Consider the following 18,979-nt stretch of genomic DNA (forward strand, 5'->3'; position numbering starts at 1 on the left):
CCCCTCTGACTCAGAGTAATGATCACTCTCTTGAGGGAGAGGATTGTTCTCCTGAAGAAGGAATTGTCCCAGAGGAGCTTGAGCCTGATCCGGTTGAGGTCTTGGGGACAGGGCAGATCTGAGCAAGGAGCAGCTGGGTTGCCCTTCTCTTGAACCCCTCAGACAGCAAGCTGCTGCTGAGGCTTCCGGGAATGCTAATGGCGCCCATAAGATTTATTGGGATGATGGACTCCTGTACTCAGGGAGTAGAGACCCCAAGCCTGGTGCAGCCAGGAGGTTGGTTATACCTTTCAGGGGCTTCCTATTGACACTAGCCCATGATATTCCTTTAGCAGGACACCTGGGCCAAAACAAAACTTGGGACAGAATTGTCCCTCACTTTCATTGTCCCCACATGTTTGAAGACACAAAGGAGTTTTGTCGCTCCTGTGTCACCTGTCAAGCCAGTGGCAAAGCAGGTGGTACAACAAAGGCCCCCCTGATATCACTACCTGTGGTGGGGGTTCCCTTTGAGAGAGTGGGGATTGATACTGTTGGACCAATGGATCCTCAAACAGCATCTGGGCACAGGTTTATCCTAGTGGTGGTGGACCATGCCACTAGGTACCTAGAGGCTATTTCCCTTAGGACCACTATAGCCCCTGTTGTGGCAAGAGCCCTCTAGGGAATGTTCTCAAGAGTGGGTTTCCCTAAGGAGGTAGTATCTGACAGAGATGAAAACTTTAAGTCCAGCTACTTGACTGCAATTTGGAAGGAGTGGGGAGTGAATTACAAATTCACCATACCTACCCAATCACCCACAATACAATGGTTTAGTTGAAAGATTCAAACAAACCTTAAAGGGTATGATCAAAGGTCTCCCAGAAAAGCTTAGGTGGAGATGGGACATCCAGCCTTTTATTTGCATACAGGGAGGTTCCTCAGAAGGGGGTTGGCTACAGCTACAGAGGTTACCTATTTGGTAGATCTTGGAACTCCCAGGAGCCCCCATAGGGTGCTTCATGTCAACAGACTGAAACCATATGGTGACAGGGCAGACATGGGCTTGCTCATGGCTACTGACGAGGGACAGGAACAAGAGAGTGATCCACTCCCTGACCTGCTCTCGCAGAACCCTGATGATGGGCCAGTAGATGGTGTAGCCTTGGCAGGCAGCCTCACTGACCAGCAACAAACTGATTGCAAATAGATACTCAATCAGTTCAGACATATGTATTCTCTGACTCCAAGTCAGACTACCTGGTGCACTCATGAAGTGGACACCAGGGACAGTCTGCCTGTTAACTTAAGATTTACATGCAACCTGATCTGTCAAGGACTGTATCGGGACTGAAGTCCAGAAAATCTTGGATTTGGGAGTTATTGAACCCTCAGATAGCCCCAGGGTGGTAAGAGAGAGATATGGTTTTGTGTTGACTACAGGGGTCTCAATGCAGTTACTAGGACTGATGCCCATCCAATCCCAAGAGCAGATGAGCTTATATATATATGTTGGCATCAGCAACATTTTCTGAGCACATTTGATCTTACAGCTGGCTACTGGTAGATCAAATTAGCTGCTGATGCAAAGCCAAAGACAGCATTTCCAACCCCTAGTGGGCACTATCAATTTGTGGTAATGCCCTTTGGTCTGAAGAATGCCCCTGCCACTTTTCAAAGGTTGGTGACCAAAGTCCTAACAGGCCTGGAAGACTGTGGTGCAGCATTTTGGGATGACATTGCTGTCTTTAGCTCCACCTGGAAGGATCACCTGGTCCACCTGAGAAATGTTTTGGAGGCCCTGCATAAAGCAGGCCTAACTATCAAGGCTACTAAGTGCCAGATAGGGCAAAGTGAGGTTGTGTACCTGGGCCACCTTGTAGGTGGTGGCCAGGTTCCACCATTACAGAGCAAAATCCAGACCATCATGGAATGGGTTGCTCCAACTACCCAGACTCAGTTCAGAGCTTTCTTGGGCCTGACTGGGTTCTACAGAAGATTTGTCAAGATGCATGGTTCTATAGTGACAACCCTGAATGATTTGACTTTTAAAAGAATACTTGTTTGGTATTCACTTCACTGTTCAGACAGACTGACCATAAGCCCATCTTATGGCTAAAACAGATGAAGGGATAAAACCCCAAACTTTTGAGGTGGTCCATTTCCCTACAGGGGATGAACTATACAGTGGAACATAAACCTGGGAGTAACCATGCCAATGCAGATGGACTCTCCAGATATTTCCACCTAGAACATGAAGACTCAACTGGTCAAGGTTAGTTTAATGTCCCTGTGTTGGGGGGGGGGTTGTGTAGGAGAGTGGGATCTGCTTACTATGGTTACTCCCACTTTTTTGGGGGTGTTTCACTGTTTTTTTACTTTAGTCTGGCTGGGGCCCTGCTATTCAGGACCCCAGCCTAGCTGCTTCCTCTCTAAATTTATGGCATGTACTTTAGGTACACTCCAGATTGGTTACTGGGTTACTCTTGTGAGTCCCTAGTATATGGTACGGTAGGTACCAAGGGCATAGGTACCCCAGAGGCCTACCAGGGGCTGAAGCATGTATTATATTATGCCACCCCTGGGAACCCTTCCAAAATGGCACCACAGGTCTGCTACTACAGCCTGAGTAAGGTGGTGTATGCACCCCTTACTAAGATATAGGTTACCTATATCTACCTTTAATCACTGACACATATAAACCTATAAGTCACTCCTATGCCAGGCCTTATCAATCCTGAAGGTAGAGTGCTTGGTTTTGTGTGAGAGGGTGCCCATGCATCAGCAGGACCCCTCTGCAGCTTTCGGAATCTATTCTCTGAGGCTGTTCTGTGATGTAGCCAGACCATATACTCTTAAGTGCATTATAACCTCGTGGTAAATGCTAACTTTGGAATGGCTGTTTGGAAACATGTCGTGTTTGGTGTGAAACACTTTAGAATCCTACCCCCCCCTCTCCCCCCACCGCCAGTCCTGGTGGCGGGGTAGAATTCCACCCTTCTAGAGGGAGAGACATGTACACACTGGTCTAACCGGTAATAGTTTAAAAGAGCCCTGGAATCACAAAATGGATGCCACAGACACGGATCATTCTGACCTCCTGCTGCTGGATGAAACTCTGGCAGGGGAGGCCTGGACAATAGGTGTCCTGTCACAGGGAGGTGTAACCACCTCCCAGACAGGCTTTAGTGTATTGGGGCTAGGTGGGTGCATTCAGAGAATGCTTTTCAGACAGTGCTGGGGGCACACTTGGTGTCCCTGTGCATACCCCAGTTCAAACCAGTTGCAGGGGCACTCAGCCCCTGCTCTGGCGCGAAACTGGACAAAGGGGATGGGTGTAACCACCCCTCTTCCTAGACCCTCCCATAGGTGGGTCCCCAGAGTATGTCTAACCCCCTAACTTAGTATAAGTATGGGACCCCAGTCCTTAGTACTTCAGATTACACTTGGATGAAACGCTGCAACATATATCCTGGAACTTCGACATTCTACATGATTAGAAGACGGAAGAATCTCCCTTGGGGTCAAGGAGTGACTCCCCTGTTCAAACAGGCACCAAAGAAGCATCTTGCCGGTCTGCATTTCCAAGGCTTCCGCCGGATCCTGACAGATTTGTGACTCAGGACATGGACTTCCTGACTTCTCAGAGGCCGACACGAGATCCCAGCAAAATTGAGACCCGCAGCCCTCACAAGTGACGTGCAACCAGAACTCCTGGACACCGTGCTCATTTGCAAGTGAATCAACTTCCCGAACTTTACGGAAGTTGTTCATTGGACTACTTGTAGTCCAAGTCCCGAGGACCATTTGCACCGAAGATTGTGGGCCTACACTCCACGAGTGTTCCGTGGGCCTGCTTCTAGCATTTACACTTGAGGCTCTTTCACGGATCCCTTGTACATCGACTGGTGCATCCCCACAAAGGTAACTCTTCTGTTTCTTGGGCTTTCCTGATTGCTCCACATGTGCCCTAACTCCCCGTCAAGTGGTGAGTCCCTCAGATCTTTCTGGTCTGTACCAAAGCCAATCTTGCTTTCTGCGTGGGTTGCTGTTGCCAAGGCTTGTTGGGTCCAATCCAGAGACCGACGCTGCAGCACTCGACATCCTTTGTGGGACAGCACGAATCCAGCTCCTGGTTGTCGTTGACGCTTCCTGGTTCTCGTGGCTGAAGAGTCAAGCTTCACCTTCTCTCCTGAAATCACCCGACATCGGTGGGCATCTGCTCATCGCCTTCCTGGTCACTGGCTAGTGACCCAGACTCTGTCCCCTCTGCTTTCAGGTTCTTCAGATCTCCGATCCACCCTTGGATCCACCCGAACTCTTTCGACTTAGTCGACAGTAACACTTTGCGGCAGATCGCCATTGAAATCGACGACGAAACCCGACACCAAAAGACACCTATGCACCCGGCTTCCCTGGGTGAGGTACCTCGAGTACTCCGGTGCTCCAGTGACTGCCTAGTTCAAAAGGGGTTTGCTCCAAGTCCTCTTCTAGTTGTCCTTAATCTTTAAAATTCCAACCACGACTTTCCCCATTGAAATTAAGAGTGATTCCCGGCTGTGTTTAGACACTGCACGCTTCCCCCATGGATCCCCTGTGTCACTACCTTGGATGGTTCCTGGTGGCCCCAGCGGTTCTAAAATCTCTAGGCCTTGCATCAGTCGTGGTTCTCATACCACTTTCTTAATATATGGTTTGGTACGCCCCTAGGGCTCAATATATATTATGCTAATTAACGGTCTGCTAAATAAGTTTACTGAATGTACTTTTGTCTCTAGCCTCATAAAGAGACTAGAGGAATGTGTTTAGAATAAATACATATATTTTATATATATACCTGGTGTGGTTCTGCTTTCATTTGGTCATTCATGAGATTATAGACTGGTAAAACAAGCTGCTTTACATTTCTTCAAGACCACTAGGATAGCTTTCTATAAAGGTTGTCTTTTAACCTACCATCTATAAGGGTCATTTAGACTGGTGCAAGGTGCATACTAGAATAGTGGACAGCATATGCCAGGCCAACTTCTCACACACATGCATTAAACATCTGGATGTAGGTTCATAAATAGATTTACCAGCTTACAAAAATAGATGTAGCCTTAGAAAAAGATAACTAGATACTCAGAAAAACGGGAGAGAATACATTATCGGATACATGACCAAAACACAGGGATGCAGACTCTGATTCATATCACAGCAGACTCAAGAAATTAAAGGCACAGGTCAAAATAAATAGGATGATTACTTAGTAAAAGGGCAGGGGCAGGGAGACAGGCTCAGAAAATAGGGGCATTTGCTCCAGACGAGTGGAAACTCATAAAGTGTGGAATAAGCATGCTCAGAACGTGCAGCTTTAAAATTAGATGTAGGCATAAATATAGAGATGCTGTCTGAGTAAAGGAGGTAGGCTCAAAAATGGATGACCGCTAAAAACTGCAGTGTTTTCTCAGAAAAACTAGCTCACAGGCTCAAAAAAATCATAGGTACACACTGAGGCAAATGTCGGCCCAGAAAAATATGACTGCTAAAAGATCCAAATACTGTGTAGACCCAGTGTAGGTTCAGATTTGTAAACAGAATGCACTCGAAATTAAAATGTCTGTTTCAAGGAAGGCATTCGGAGTTTTTTAGAGTTTGGGGGACATCTGACAAAATGTGTCGGATATGCCATATGACATCAAATCATTCATAAATCGCTGGACAGAACACTATTTTCCCCATGTCTGCCGTATTGCAAATGCGACCAATAGTGTCTAAGTGCATAATTTGGTGTCTGAATGTGTTTTCGCACTAAAAAATATAAAAGGATGTATTTTTAATGGATAGTTTCCCAGTGTCAGCCCATTTAGTCTCTCTAGTATTAATTTTGAAACAATGTTTTGCCTCGAAAAATGCAAATACTTGGAGACATTGCTTAAGATTTAGAAATCCGAACTCTTCTCTTTTTTAATGGGAATTTCAATACGAGAGGGATTTAACCATTTTTTATCACAATTGTTTGTTCTTTAATGCGCCTCAGAAAACTGCTTCTGACAACTACTGATTGAGTAGTTATGCTATTCCAACTAGCTAATCTTGGCCAGCAACTGTCCTCTTTCAGCACAAATAAAACAATGGGCCTTGGAATTCAATGCACGTGTAAGATATATGTCTGCATTGATGAAGTCCTGTGGTTTTGTACGCACAGCTCATTGCCTTTTCTTCAGTTTATGGGTAACTGTTTTTTGCTTGCATTAAGGAAATAAAGGCGCCCTTCCAGGACCATTAGTGGTTCGAATATACTTGATGAGTTCGAGTCGTTTTAGGTTTTCATAGACTTAATGTCACCAAACATACTCAAAAGTGCACACACGCACACCCCATAAACACACCCACACAAACACACCCACACAAACACACACTTTCAGTCACACATGAAGGCGTGCCATAGGCCCGTGTATTAACCCATCCGTCCCCTACTTGTTGCTGAACTCGACTGTTCCATGCTCCCCTGACAGTCCCTTACTCAGTAGTTTTGTTTATTGGGAGATCAGTATGAAAAAGGAAACTGTAGCCGGCAAAATAATAATACAAAATGAACTTGGTTGTTAAGGAGAAAATATGCCTCCTTAATAATTACTTTTCAGCCACGCCAGGCCTGTTTACTTTAAAGTGATTCTAAAAACATATATTGCCGAGACGTTCACATTATATAATTCTTTAGTCCATATTTCTAATAGTAATAAAAACGGAAATGTTTTCTCTTCGGGTAAGTACATTGGACGCAATGGAAACATGGATGAATTCAAGGCTTAGCTAAACTTGAAAACAAACCCGTTTTTCTATTTTTTTTTTTAATGATTTGTAATGCAGAAATAGATTTTCCCTGCATGGTAAACCATGCCTTAACATATGAAAATAGTTAAATCATATCCTTTGAATGTGGATTATCTATCTAAACTCAATGCAAGTCTTTGTCTTTTGCAGACCCTACAAAAATTGGGATTCAGACTGAACCAACAACAATGTTCATTGACTATTCCAAAGCGACACAGCCGCGGCAGGATTCTGGTCTGAGCTCAGGGCCCACTCCTTCGAGTAAGTGTCAAAATTCATTGATTTGCTGTATACAGAGCAAATTTTCCCAGCCCTTCACATAGTAAAAATATCTGCAGTAGAAAATGATTGAATTGTTGAGATTTTGTTTTTTATTTGAGCGGTATCTGCCATAACAAATAGGCATACTTTTTGCTCACACAGATTCACTGGCATTTTCAAGTGATTTGGAGTTGTGGAAGGCTGCCACACTTTTTAAAAAATTCTGTGGGGCCCAATTTTCCGGGCACTAAATATTTTTGAATGCTATTAATTAATAATAGAAGAACAGTATCATACAATTATGAGGATAGGCGGAGGAGAAAGAGTTTTGGTAAAGCGGGTAGTATTGGGCACTGGCAAGGGTGAGTGCGAAGGAGGCTGTCAGTGCACAGCCCGTGGGGCAGGAAAGACAAGTAAGAATAGGAAAAAGTCAGGGACAGTCGGTGCTGAAAAGTATTTTATGTGCTGCAATTGAAACAACTAAGGGCCAGATTTATGAAGATGTGATGCAGCGCAAGGCAGCAAGGCAACTTGCTGCACTACGTCAAATGGAGAGGGCAGGAAAGTGCCATATTTACTAAGATACGGCATATTCCTGCTCTCTCCCTGCCCTAGCGGTTATGCAGGCACTCTAGCACTATGGTACCAGTGTGCCTGCATTGCAGGCAGAATTGTTTTTGTGCAAGAAGGAGCACCTTCCTGCACAATAAAAAATCCTTAGAGGCTTTTTTCTCTTTTCATACGTACAGCAGAATGCTGCATATGTAGAAAAAGAACAAATGAGAAGAAGTAAAGGTATTTCTCCTGATTGCGCCTCCCTGTAGAAGGAGTGCATGTTAGGCACTTTCCCGGGTTTACTACTGGTTTACTACTGGTAGTAAACCTGGAAATGCACCAAAATCCATGGTTGGATGCATGAGAACACCAATGGTCCACCAATGCAGTGACTTGCTCTGCGTTATTCCAGTTTTACTATGCCACTTAGAGCCATCCAAGGTGGTTCTGCGTGGCATAGTAAATCTCATTTGAGGCACCTTCTTTGACACAAGGGCAATGCATGACTTTCGTAAATATGGCCCTGAATGTCTGTCTTTCCCATAACAAGGGTAACACTATGAATATGGGTTAATATGGGTTTTCGATAGAGAACCCACCACAGGTATAGGCACTGGCACCTATCAGTCCGATGATTCAATAATAATATTTTCACAAGCAATTCAGTTCTCTTACTAAAAACCCCGCACTGAAAGGAAAACGTGAACTGCATCTACGAATAACTGAAATAGCTGAGCACTCTCACATCCTTACAGCTCTATATACTTTCATTTAATAGATACCATTTAGATTCTTCAGGTATTAGGATGTATACATGGTGGCAGAATTCATGTGTTTGTTTTTGATTTGATTTCTGAATTCCATGGTGGGTGTGGTCATGCAAATATCTTTATCTTTACTGGTCTTAACTACTGTTTGATGAAGGCTGTATAATTGCCCCTATCATTGCCTGTTTTCCTATCAGGGACCGTATTACACAAAGTGCTTCAGGGGCGCGACAGGCGTTTGAGCCTACTATGCGCGCAATCGGATCACTTTAGAACTACAGAACTGCCCACAGATGCAGATGCTTGAGTGGCCGCTTCTGTAATGCTAATAGCTCTGGTGCACATAAAGTGCCAGCACTATCTTCAGGTGGCGTTCCCTCATTTGTATGGGGGATTCCCCATGCAAATTAGGGGATCCCTTTGCCTGTGCGCCCGCATCGAATTACAGACGCGGTGCAGAGGCAAAGAAGCTCTCAGGAGCCGCACTGACAGTGCACCATCTGAGAGCAGCCCTCTGGAGGGGGGAAAGAGGTCCCTATGGACCCCCCAGACATCCCCTTGCAGGCGGGTGCAGTCACGGACTGCACCCAGCTGCAAGGGGATCTCTAATCTCTTTTAAAAGTGCAGGCAGGTTGCCGCCTGCACTGTGAAAACAAGGAGCGGTTTCAAAGTAGTCGCCCCGTTTTTCACATGAATGTGCTGCCCTGCGGGTAGTGTGAGTTCACGGCTTCCCTGAGGGCAGCGCATTCATCGCATGTATAATGCAGCCCCTAATGTTCACTTTTTGCCTGCTATTACAGAGATGTTTAGGTGCAGGTACTACTGGTAGTTCTAAATGTAAGAGGTAGATACAGAGGAAAGGCAATTCTAATTTTCAGACTTAATTTAATCACCATGGTTCCTATTGAAAAAGAGCCTGTTGAGAAACTTAGACATTTGGGGCCAGATGTAGGAAAAACGTATTTACCGATTCATAAATACCGAATTTTACCGATTCGGTATTTATGAATTGGTAAATATTAAGGAGGGAGATTTAGGAAGAATCGGTAATTGTATTACCGATTCTTTAAAATTCGGTATTTACCGATTCGGTAAATACCGAATCAGAATTTCCTATTGATTCCTATGGGCTGTGAAGCCCGTAGGAATCAATGGGAAATACCGATTCAGTAATTACCGAATCTGTAAATACCGATTCCTGCAAGGGTGCAGGGGGTTTCACTTTGACACCCTCTAGCACCCCAAATACAGGCATGTGTGCCATGTGGCACACAGACATGCCCTAAGGGCATGTCTGTCTGTCACATGGCATAGGTGATTCGGTATTTTACCACCCAATTGAATTGGGTGGTAAAATACCGAATCTGTAAGGCCTTTGGGACTCAGAAGAGTACCACCTACATTTGGATTTACTGAATCGGTAAAATTACCGATTCGGTATTTTACAGAATCGGTAAATTTACCGATTCGGTAATTTTATCGATTCTGTAAAATAAATGCCCCTACATGCCAATTCTTAAATACCGGTCGGTAACGGCCGAAATCGGCCGTTACCGACCGGTATTTAGGATCCTACATCTGGCCCTAGGTCTTGTAGAATTACTCAAATGGTTGAAACAAATTCCAGACTTCTTAGTAAAGCACAAAGAACTCTAGGAGTAGTCCCTGGAAGCTGCAACCAGCATAGCTTTCTAAGAATACTCACATTTGTAAACATTTACATATATTTAAATATTGCTAATCTATCTTTCCACATGCCTAAATGAAACCAAAAAGTACATTTGCACAGTTTTACAAGCTTTTTGTTTCTCCATTAAGAAATGTCTTGCTCCACAGATGAACCTCTATTCTACTGAACCACCCCTTCTCTAACTCTGCTAGCTCTGAACTGGATTACCTGCCCCCACCATACTTCGAGCTATTCTTCTTTTTTAAATTTAAAATTGCCATTTGTATAATTTAATTGCATATGTAAATTGTTGTTGTATCTTTTCTGGTTTTATCTTGAATCGAAATAAAGAATATATGAATTAATATGAACTCTGCAAGCATATTTATTTTTGCTTTCTCTTAGCCCTTAATACCTCTTTAGAGTTATGTTAAAGGGCATGTCAAAGAAGGACAAAAGTGGACATGTCAAAGAAGGAAATGGTGTAGAGGATATAGTAAGCATTGTATATCATTGAAAGACTATGGGGCCTTTAAGAGTACATCAAATAATAGTCCTGTATTACTGCTTCCTTTACTCATAAATGCTTTTGTGAATAGGCTCCAAAAAGTCCATCTTCTAAAACCAAACACTCTCCTATTATAACGGTGCAGCTAGAGGCATGTACCAAACATGCCAGGGTGTACTAGGGCAGAAGGTCTTTAGCGGCCAATAATTTGTTTCTAATATGAAGTACAGGGAGTGATATATTAGGGTGAATTTAGAGCAGTTAGCCTTGACAGTGGAGAGTGAGGCGATCTCAATCCGAACTGCTAATTTTTGGCTGGTTGGGTCGGGGTGACTAACAGGTTCAGGGTTGCCAACGGTAGGTCTTTGGTGTTGTTTAGGTATATCGAGGCCCTCCAATGCAGGCACTATTAACAATACATAAGAGCTTTGAACTACATATCACTATTTTCTTGGTAGCCAGTGTAGTGTACTGGAGTGATGTGGTTTAAAAATCAGGATGAGGAAGTTGGCACAATTCTAAACTCTCACAGAAGTAAATCTTTAAAAATGTTCCGGTGGGAAACACAAGGCAAAAGGTTCGTGAATACCCACAAACATGCAAGTTTGTGGATGTTAATGTTTTGCAGGAATCCCTGCCAGGAACACCAATACTTGTCCCTGTAAGTAGTGGTGCGGGATCAATTTTCAGAGTGGGGGTGTTGCCAATAATGTTGTAACACCGAAGCCATAGAGAATGTGTAAAATCCAAGCATCTTACAAAAAAACAAGTGTAGCAAATGTGCAATGCTCATTCAGCAGGAATGGTAAGGGAGTAGGCTGGTTGTCAATTTTTGAACACTGATGAGGTAGTGTACTGTCATTTATAGACAGTACATTTTCTGCTAAAATGGGAACTAAATTTGTCTAGAAATTCACTTCTACAGGTAAAACTGTATAGCGCAAAAAACAATAACACGTGGAAACCTGGTTTTAGCAACTATGTATCATTTGAGCATCACCAAGTAGTGTCTACATTTGTTTTGATGCTACTAAAGTCTTTGGTTCCATCACACTTCAAGAATTAGAAAAAAGTGCTTAATTTGTGCTTTCCTAATTGCTGATATTATTTGAAATGCGTATAGTTCATTAACTTAAGCAGGGAGCAGCTGTGGTCAACCCTGGTAGGCTATAAAATACATGATGACCTGCTAGCCCTTATACAGGCCCTGCATTCAGACAACTGGGCCCAGGTAATCTTGGATGAGGAGGGAGGATTGTCAGGGAAGATCCAGATTGGAAATGGCCTGAGGCAGGGGTGTGTACTGGCCCCCCTGCTTTTTACATTGTTTATTGCAGACCTACCATTGAAATTAGGAGAGGTCAGAGGGGCAAGCCCTAAAGTAGGAGGTAAACATATATCTTGCCTGCTATATGCGGAAGACCTGGTGATTGTGGACCAGACAGAGATAGGTCTCCAGAGAAAATTAAATGTGTTTAATGAATACTGCTTAAATAAAAAACTAGTAGTGAATATGGAGAAGACCAAAATACTATGTTTTGGTTAAAGAAAGTCTAGGTTCCCTTGACCCCTTGGCACAGTTCCTTTAGAGAGTGTGACAGAATATAGGTACCTGGGAATATGGTTTACGAGTAATCTGAAATGGTCTACACAACTGGAGGCTTTGAAAATGAGGGCACTGGCTTGCGTGAAGGGTCTAAAAAGATTTAACAGCGTTTATGGTGAAATGTCAGATGAGCCGTTAATAAAGGCCTACTTAGCAATGATTCCTGCACAATTTTTATATGGGGCAGAGGTACTTCTATTAAGTGGGAAAACATGTTTGGATAAAGAAGAGGGCAATATCCTGAAAAGCTTGTTCTCGCTGCCAAAGGCATCAATGGTTCAAGCAGCAAGAGTAGAGCTGGGACTCACTTCTTGGGCAGTAACTGCCAGCATGGCCCTAATATGCTTTTGGCAGCTGGTGTAGAGGCGAAATTGCCATTAGTGAGCTGTTATGGGCAAAAGAAACAAGAGCCTCTTTGAAGAAAGTGTATGGAAGGCTGGGTCTAAAGCTCTGCCCGCAGCTAGGTCATGCATTAATAGGCAAAAAAGATCTAAGGTCTCAAGGAGCCGACATCTCCCGAACAGGTGATCGAGAATATCTCTTGCAGAAAACATCGGTGGCCCACAAGATACAGGTGTGGGAATCAGAAGTACAACAGTATCCCTATTTAGTTAGGTTACCTAACTACCACCTAAGACGTGAGGTACTAAAAGTGAGAATGGGAATAAACCCCTGTTACGGAAATAATGGGGTTAAAAACGCATGATAGCTAGCAATGGTAAATGTAATTGTATGTTAGGTACCCCCTGTGACATTGTAGATATTTTATTGGACTGTAGGTCGATTATATATATATACGGAAAGAGATTTTATGCCCGACATTTAAAAAATATAGAATTATGAATAGGATGCAAGCTGCTAATCTTCTAGTGGAATTGAAAGAGTTAGATGTAGCCTGCGCTTTAGGGAAATTTATGAGTACAATTAAGGTGTCTCTCCAGGGCATAGAGTAACAGGTGCATCAGATACTGAGTATAATATGAGAGTGTATTTTAAAGATGAACATTAATGTAATGTATTTTAGAAGGATGGTGTATATATGATGGAAACCACTGCGACATTAATATATTTAAGAAGAAATCCGATTGGCACTTAAAGGAGCTGGGTTACTTTTTATGTAAGGATTAGGAGCTGCTTCAGTTTTTAATAATATATTATGTTATGTGTTTTGATAAAGGTTTATAATATGTATAGTGTATACTTTTATGGTTGTAACAAACCAAATAAAGTTTTATTGACTGACAGTCAAGACTGACTGATTGACAGTCATTAACTGGTATTTAAATGTGTGTTATAATTTTTTTTTATCCTACAGTCTTTTCATTTGTTTCCTATACCCCAGCAGGATTGTCACCTAGATCACTTTTACAAAATCCTCTCACTTTGCAGTCAGAGAAATAAATCTAATTTCAGTTTCTAAATAAGAAGCACTTTGTCAGAAGACATAAATGCCGATATAATTTGTTGATACAATGTAGCCTGACATTTGACCTTTGTCTTTTAACAAGCAGCTAATGAAACAAGATAAACACAAAGGGGGCCGATTTACCAGCCCCTTGCAAAACTTTTGCGCTGCCGTTGCGTCACCTTTTTTGACGCACCAGTGAGGTAAACAATGCTCCACATTGCTACCCATTTACAATGTCACATTGTAAAGCCCTGTGTATCATTATATCTGTGCCAGGTATAATGTATGCAGGGTTGGCGTTTCCATGCAAAAAAGCCTTGTAGAAGTGACGCAGTAAAATCTACAAAATGTAACTGTGTCATTTCTAGGATGCCACTGAGTCAAACAGTGACACAGTGTATTGGGAATAGGACTCTCTGTGCATTGCTGGAGCTGTGTCGTGTTTGCAACATGACTCCAGCAATGTGTGACTTTTGCAGTGACAGATTCATCAGAATTTCAGACGCATCTGTCAATCCTTGCGCCATGGTGCGCCGTCTTGTAAATACGGCACATTCATGGTGGCTCGAGGGTTTCGCATGGAGGCGCAGGAAACCTGACACATCTGTACAAATGCATCAGTTTCTTGTAAATCTGCCCCAAATGTAAAGGCATCTTTGTTGCTCATTCGCCTACTGAACTACAGCAAGAGTATTTCTGGGGTTGCTGTGGCACCCTCAGCCCCCTACTTTCAGCACCTATACCTGTAAGCCAATTACTTTGGCTTAAACATCTACCATACTTTTAGAGCTGTTGGGAAAACAAGCTTAGTTTTAGTAGCAAAATCCAACCATTCCTGATTTTGTGAACAAAGAACACGATTTAGCCTTGGTAGATGCTGATAATAGTACTGCTCAGTTACACTTCGGAGTGCAAATAGTTTTGTAAATCGAAATCAATGTTGTGCATTGTGTTGAAAAAGTTAACTGTGCCACAGTAGAACTTTAGAACATATTTATTTTTGTAGGAAATTTAGTAAAATGGGGGATAGGAGGCCACCACAGTTCTAACCAGTAACTGTACTAAATTAATGGAGGGTTTCTTGAACTGTTTTCCTATCTTTGTTCCTGCTAAGCAGAAACCAATTGGGTCACTTTTTTCTGGCTGACTAAAATTATTAAGCTTACACCTCATTCCGATGGAGCATACAGTGAACCAGGCACCAACTGGGCCAGATTTACAAGCCCCTTGCGACACTTTTGCACTGCTGTATCGTCACTTTTGTGATGCAGAAGTGGCGGAAACAATGCGGCCAATTTAGAACGCGACGCATCTAGGGAGATGTGTCACGTTGTAAAGCCCTGCATCACATTAAACCTGCGTTAGGTATAATGTATGCAGGGTGGGAGATCCCACGCAGGAAAGGCTCGTAAAAGTTATGCAGTGAAATTTACAAGTTTTCACTGCACCACTTCTACTACGACACTGCATCAAAACCTTATGCCTGATTAAAGCAGATGTAAGGAGTGACACAATACAATAAGTATAGGCCTCAACATGCATTGCTGGAGTTGCGTTGTGCTTGCGACATGACTCCAGCAATGCATGACTTTTGTGCCAACAGATACGTCAGAATTTCTGACGCATCTGTCAATCCTAGCGCCATGGTGCACCATATTGTAAATACGGTGCATCCATGGTGGCACAAGGGTATCACAGGCTGGTGCATGGAAACTGACACATCTCTACAAATGAGTCGGTTTCTTGTAAATCTGCCCCAAACTATTTTTACACTGGCTCACATTTTTTCATTCTGCTCATGTTACAATTTGAGCAGTAAATAAACACTCACTCCCGAGATCTTCACATGCCTTCCAGGTTCCACAAGAAAGAAACAGGTCGAGCAAAACGGTGCACTTATTACAATATTGTGTGCACAAGATATTTTTCATAAAATATTCCCCATTGATTACCACAAAAATAATAATCTGGCACAAAAAAAACAAAAAACAATATTGTGAGCCCAAATATTTCATACTATTAGTTTTCCATTTTAATATTCTGGAGAAAAAGTTGGAGCATAGTTAAAAAAACAATTCCACTAAATAAAAGTAGGACCTGCTCTTTCATAAACCAAGCTAACGCAGCAGCATTAGGACTTCATCAGTAAATCGTAACAAATGAAAACAAAAGGAATAAAAAAAGCTATCCATTTTCCCCATGTAAGGAGTAAATCAGAAGTCAAAATGCTACTTTGGGTGAAGCTTTGAAAATCTTTGCACCCTTCATGCATATGAGAGAACAAATAGAGCAAGCCCAATTCCAGAATGGCAATTGGATGTTCACGGATGACATATTTTACATGCAGGTGTCTTGAAGTCAGGTCTTGACACTGTGCATCTCTAGCTCATTACGTCCTTTGTCAGGAAGGTTGTCTGTAATGTGTGAAGTCTGCTGAAGTATATTTAGTGGAACATGAGCATGCATAGAAATGAAAGATATGTAGGTATTTCCAGGCACTCTGGGGATCTTTGTACATCCACTTAAAGATAGAATTCTACACAATGCATAAATGAAAATGAGCAACGTATAGATTTCTGAATTTTGCGAAACTTTTTCTGATTCAGGCTCATTTTGAGAAATCACCAATAAAATTATTCTGTTTCAAATCTGAAAAAAAACCTCAACAACTCTAGTCTGAGAAACACATATATTGAGTAGATTACAGATTTTACACAGGTTATTCTCTTTTTTGCAGCACTTGAAAAAACAAGATATATTGCTCCAGCTGTGATGGTCCCCATCCTCCTGGTGGGAGCTGTTTCATTTATAGTATGGAAGATGTGTCAAAGTGATCCACCAGGTAATGTATTATCTTCAGTGCTCGTCTTCACACAATACAATCTTGCCCTTTAAGCACAAATAATATGCCCACTAACTTATCCCAAAAGGCCACACGTGTAATTTTTGATGTTGTAAAAAGGTTTCAAGCATTTATAAGTTTATAGAACCAAACCAAAAAATTTCTAATTAATGTCAAGGTTTTGGATATGATGTTTTTCCTTTATAAATACATCAATTGAATAACGTGCTATGTAAGGAATATAATATTAAACTTAACAAGACTACAGTGTGGCAGTATGTACGACAACGCTTTTCTCACAGGGCACACTATTAGACAACAGTTTCTCTGTACTCTACTATCTAATAATAATAATAATCCACATTTGTAAAGTGCACAATCACCCGTTAGGGTCTCTAGGCGCTGGGGGCCGTCGGGAAGATTAAGCGAGCTATTGCCCAGAGTCACATGGTGCTGGGCTAACCTGCCGCCGGCGATCGAACCGTGATCCCCAGATGTAAATGTAAATGTAAATGTATTTCGATTTATATAGCGCACGAATCACCCAGGGGTCTCAAGGCGCTTGCTTAGGGAACCCGTCCTGGTATTCCCCTGTGAGATACCCCGGCAGGGTATCCACAAGGTGAAAGCCAGGCATCCCGCCGCGAGGGGCCGTAGTGGAGATTAAGCAAGCTATTGCCCAGAGTCGCAGAGTGTGACCCCGTGAGTCGAGTAGGCACCAGAGCGAGAATTGTCGAGTCCGTGGAATTTTTGAGCCCGAGACCCGCCGAGGCGGGGAATCAAACCCTGGTTCACGGCCGATCTCAGCTTCCGGGTCTGCCGCCTCTAACCACTGAGCCACGCTTCTCCACTCCAGCGTCCGTCGCCCTGGCCGCGGCGCCACACCTCTCCCTAAGAAAACCCTACACCTGGGTAAACTGAACTAACCTGCGTTGACTATATCGTTCCATTACCTAAATATGCTGCATGAAGATTTAAAAACTATAGGAATAATTAAATGAAATACAAATGCAGAGATGCCTAATTTTTTTTCTTCTTATTGGAACCCACAGATTTTGTCCTTGTAAAAGAACTCACATATGGGTGCATTCCTACAAGCAGAATGAGAGAACTTTGCTTACTGTTAAGGCACTGTCACAAAGGTTTCAAATGTGTGTTTTATATGAGCTTTGGAATACAATACCAACATGGAATGGGATGGGATGGCTCAGTATCTTCAGTTAAAAGACTGGGGATCTTATTTAGAGTTCACCCTATTGCAAGTACATTATTTCCGGAGCTACTGGAATTATGTGGCAGGGAAGAGTCAAATTATGTAGCAGGGTTGAATAAATTATGGGGCAAAACCCCCAAATTATGCAGCCTAATGCTGCCCATTTTATGATAATATTACTTCATTATTTTGTTATTTTTAGATCGAGCCTAAGATAGCGCATGTGCTGTCTGCAAGACCTGTTGTATCCTATTCTATGACTTGTGGCTCACCCAGCGATTCTTATTGGCTGTTGTCTGTGTCAATCAGAAATGCAGCTTTGTTATTGCTGCATTTCAGTAACAGTCCCTCCTTTGTGTGCTCAGCTATGCCTCTGGCTATTTATCTTAGAGAGCATTTTGTTTGGCCATCACACTGTATAGCGTGTGATGGCCCCTCCTCCCTTATCAGACGAAGCGTCAAATTGTGCACTGTGAATTTTTGTCCATGCTTGCAAAGCTCTCCTAATGTCTGCCTTTCCATTTGTTCGGCGGCCGCGTCATTTTTATTTTTAATTAGGCCACCACAGGAGCTCAACTTGGAGCTTTAAAGATTTCACCCTCCCGATTGGTGTTGAGCCCTCCCCCCTCCGAGCATGAATGCTTCCCTTCCCTCAAACCACCATTTCCATGTGCATGGAGTGAGGCACCATCCATGTCGTTAATTGGAAGAGGGGGAACATTTAGGCCCTTTTCTATGGCATAACTGACTTGCTTGCAACGGTGACTATCCCCATTGCAAGCCAGTCAGTAATTATGTCGAAAAGGGACTAATTGTTCCCACTCTTCCACATAACGACATGGATAGTACCAGCGGCCTTCCCCCTTCTCCCATGAGGATTTCGCTGTATCAAGTCTCTCTCTGGAGCAGTGAAGACCTGGTGAAGTCAGGTAAGAAAGTAACTGAATCTAACAAAAAAATGGAATGCAGTACCAGTCTCGTAGTGCATGCCTTTTTTTGTTTTTGAAACATTGGTCTGTTCACCTTTTCTGTCTGCCGTTACAGCATGGAGTAATGAGTTAGCCTTCTTCATCCAGTGGCTGTTTTGCACTGTGCAAGGACTGTGGGTTCATGTATACATATGTATGAAGTGCATGCCTGTCATTACTTGTTGGTTTACGCAGGTATTGGGAAGCGGTTGAAGGAGGGCTTCCCGGTCCCATTTGGACTTTGTATCTCTCTCAGTGCACTGCTGTCTCAACTTTTCTCTACCTTCACTCTCTGCCTACCTCTCCGCCGACTCATATAACCCGGTGTCCTGGTTTCTCGTCTGTGTGTCTCCCTCTTTTCCTACTCAGTGTGAAGTCCCTCTC

At 43.0% G+C, this 18,979-nt stretch overlaps 1 protein-coding gene across 2 annotated transcripts in view; it reads left to right on the forward strand.

The window, feature by feature from the left end:
* EMCN (endomucin) overlaps window positions 1-18,979 on the forward strand; it is a 754,511-nt gene that overhangs the window by 613,014 nt on the left and 122,518 nt on the right. For both annotated transcript variants that reach the window (XM_078676082.1, XM_078676083.1), the window contains exons 7-8: window positions 6,949-7,059; window positions 16,310-16,414. In XM_078676082.1, coding sequence (XP_078532208.1) covers window positions 6,949-7,059; window positions 16,310-16,414 — 216 coding nt within the window. The remainder of the gene's footprint in view (window positions 1-6,948; window positions 7,060-16,309; window positions 16,415-18,979) is intronic.

This window comes from Lissotriton helveticus, chromosome 2_1 (genome assembly GCF_964261635.1).
Source record: "Lissotriton helveticus chromosome 2_1, aLisHel1.1, whole genome shotgun sequence".
Classification (NCBI taxonomy): domain Eukaryota; kingdom Metazoa; phylum Chordata; class Amphibia; order Caudata; family Salamandridae; genus Lissotriton; species Lissotriton helveticus.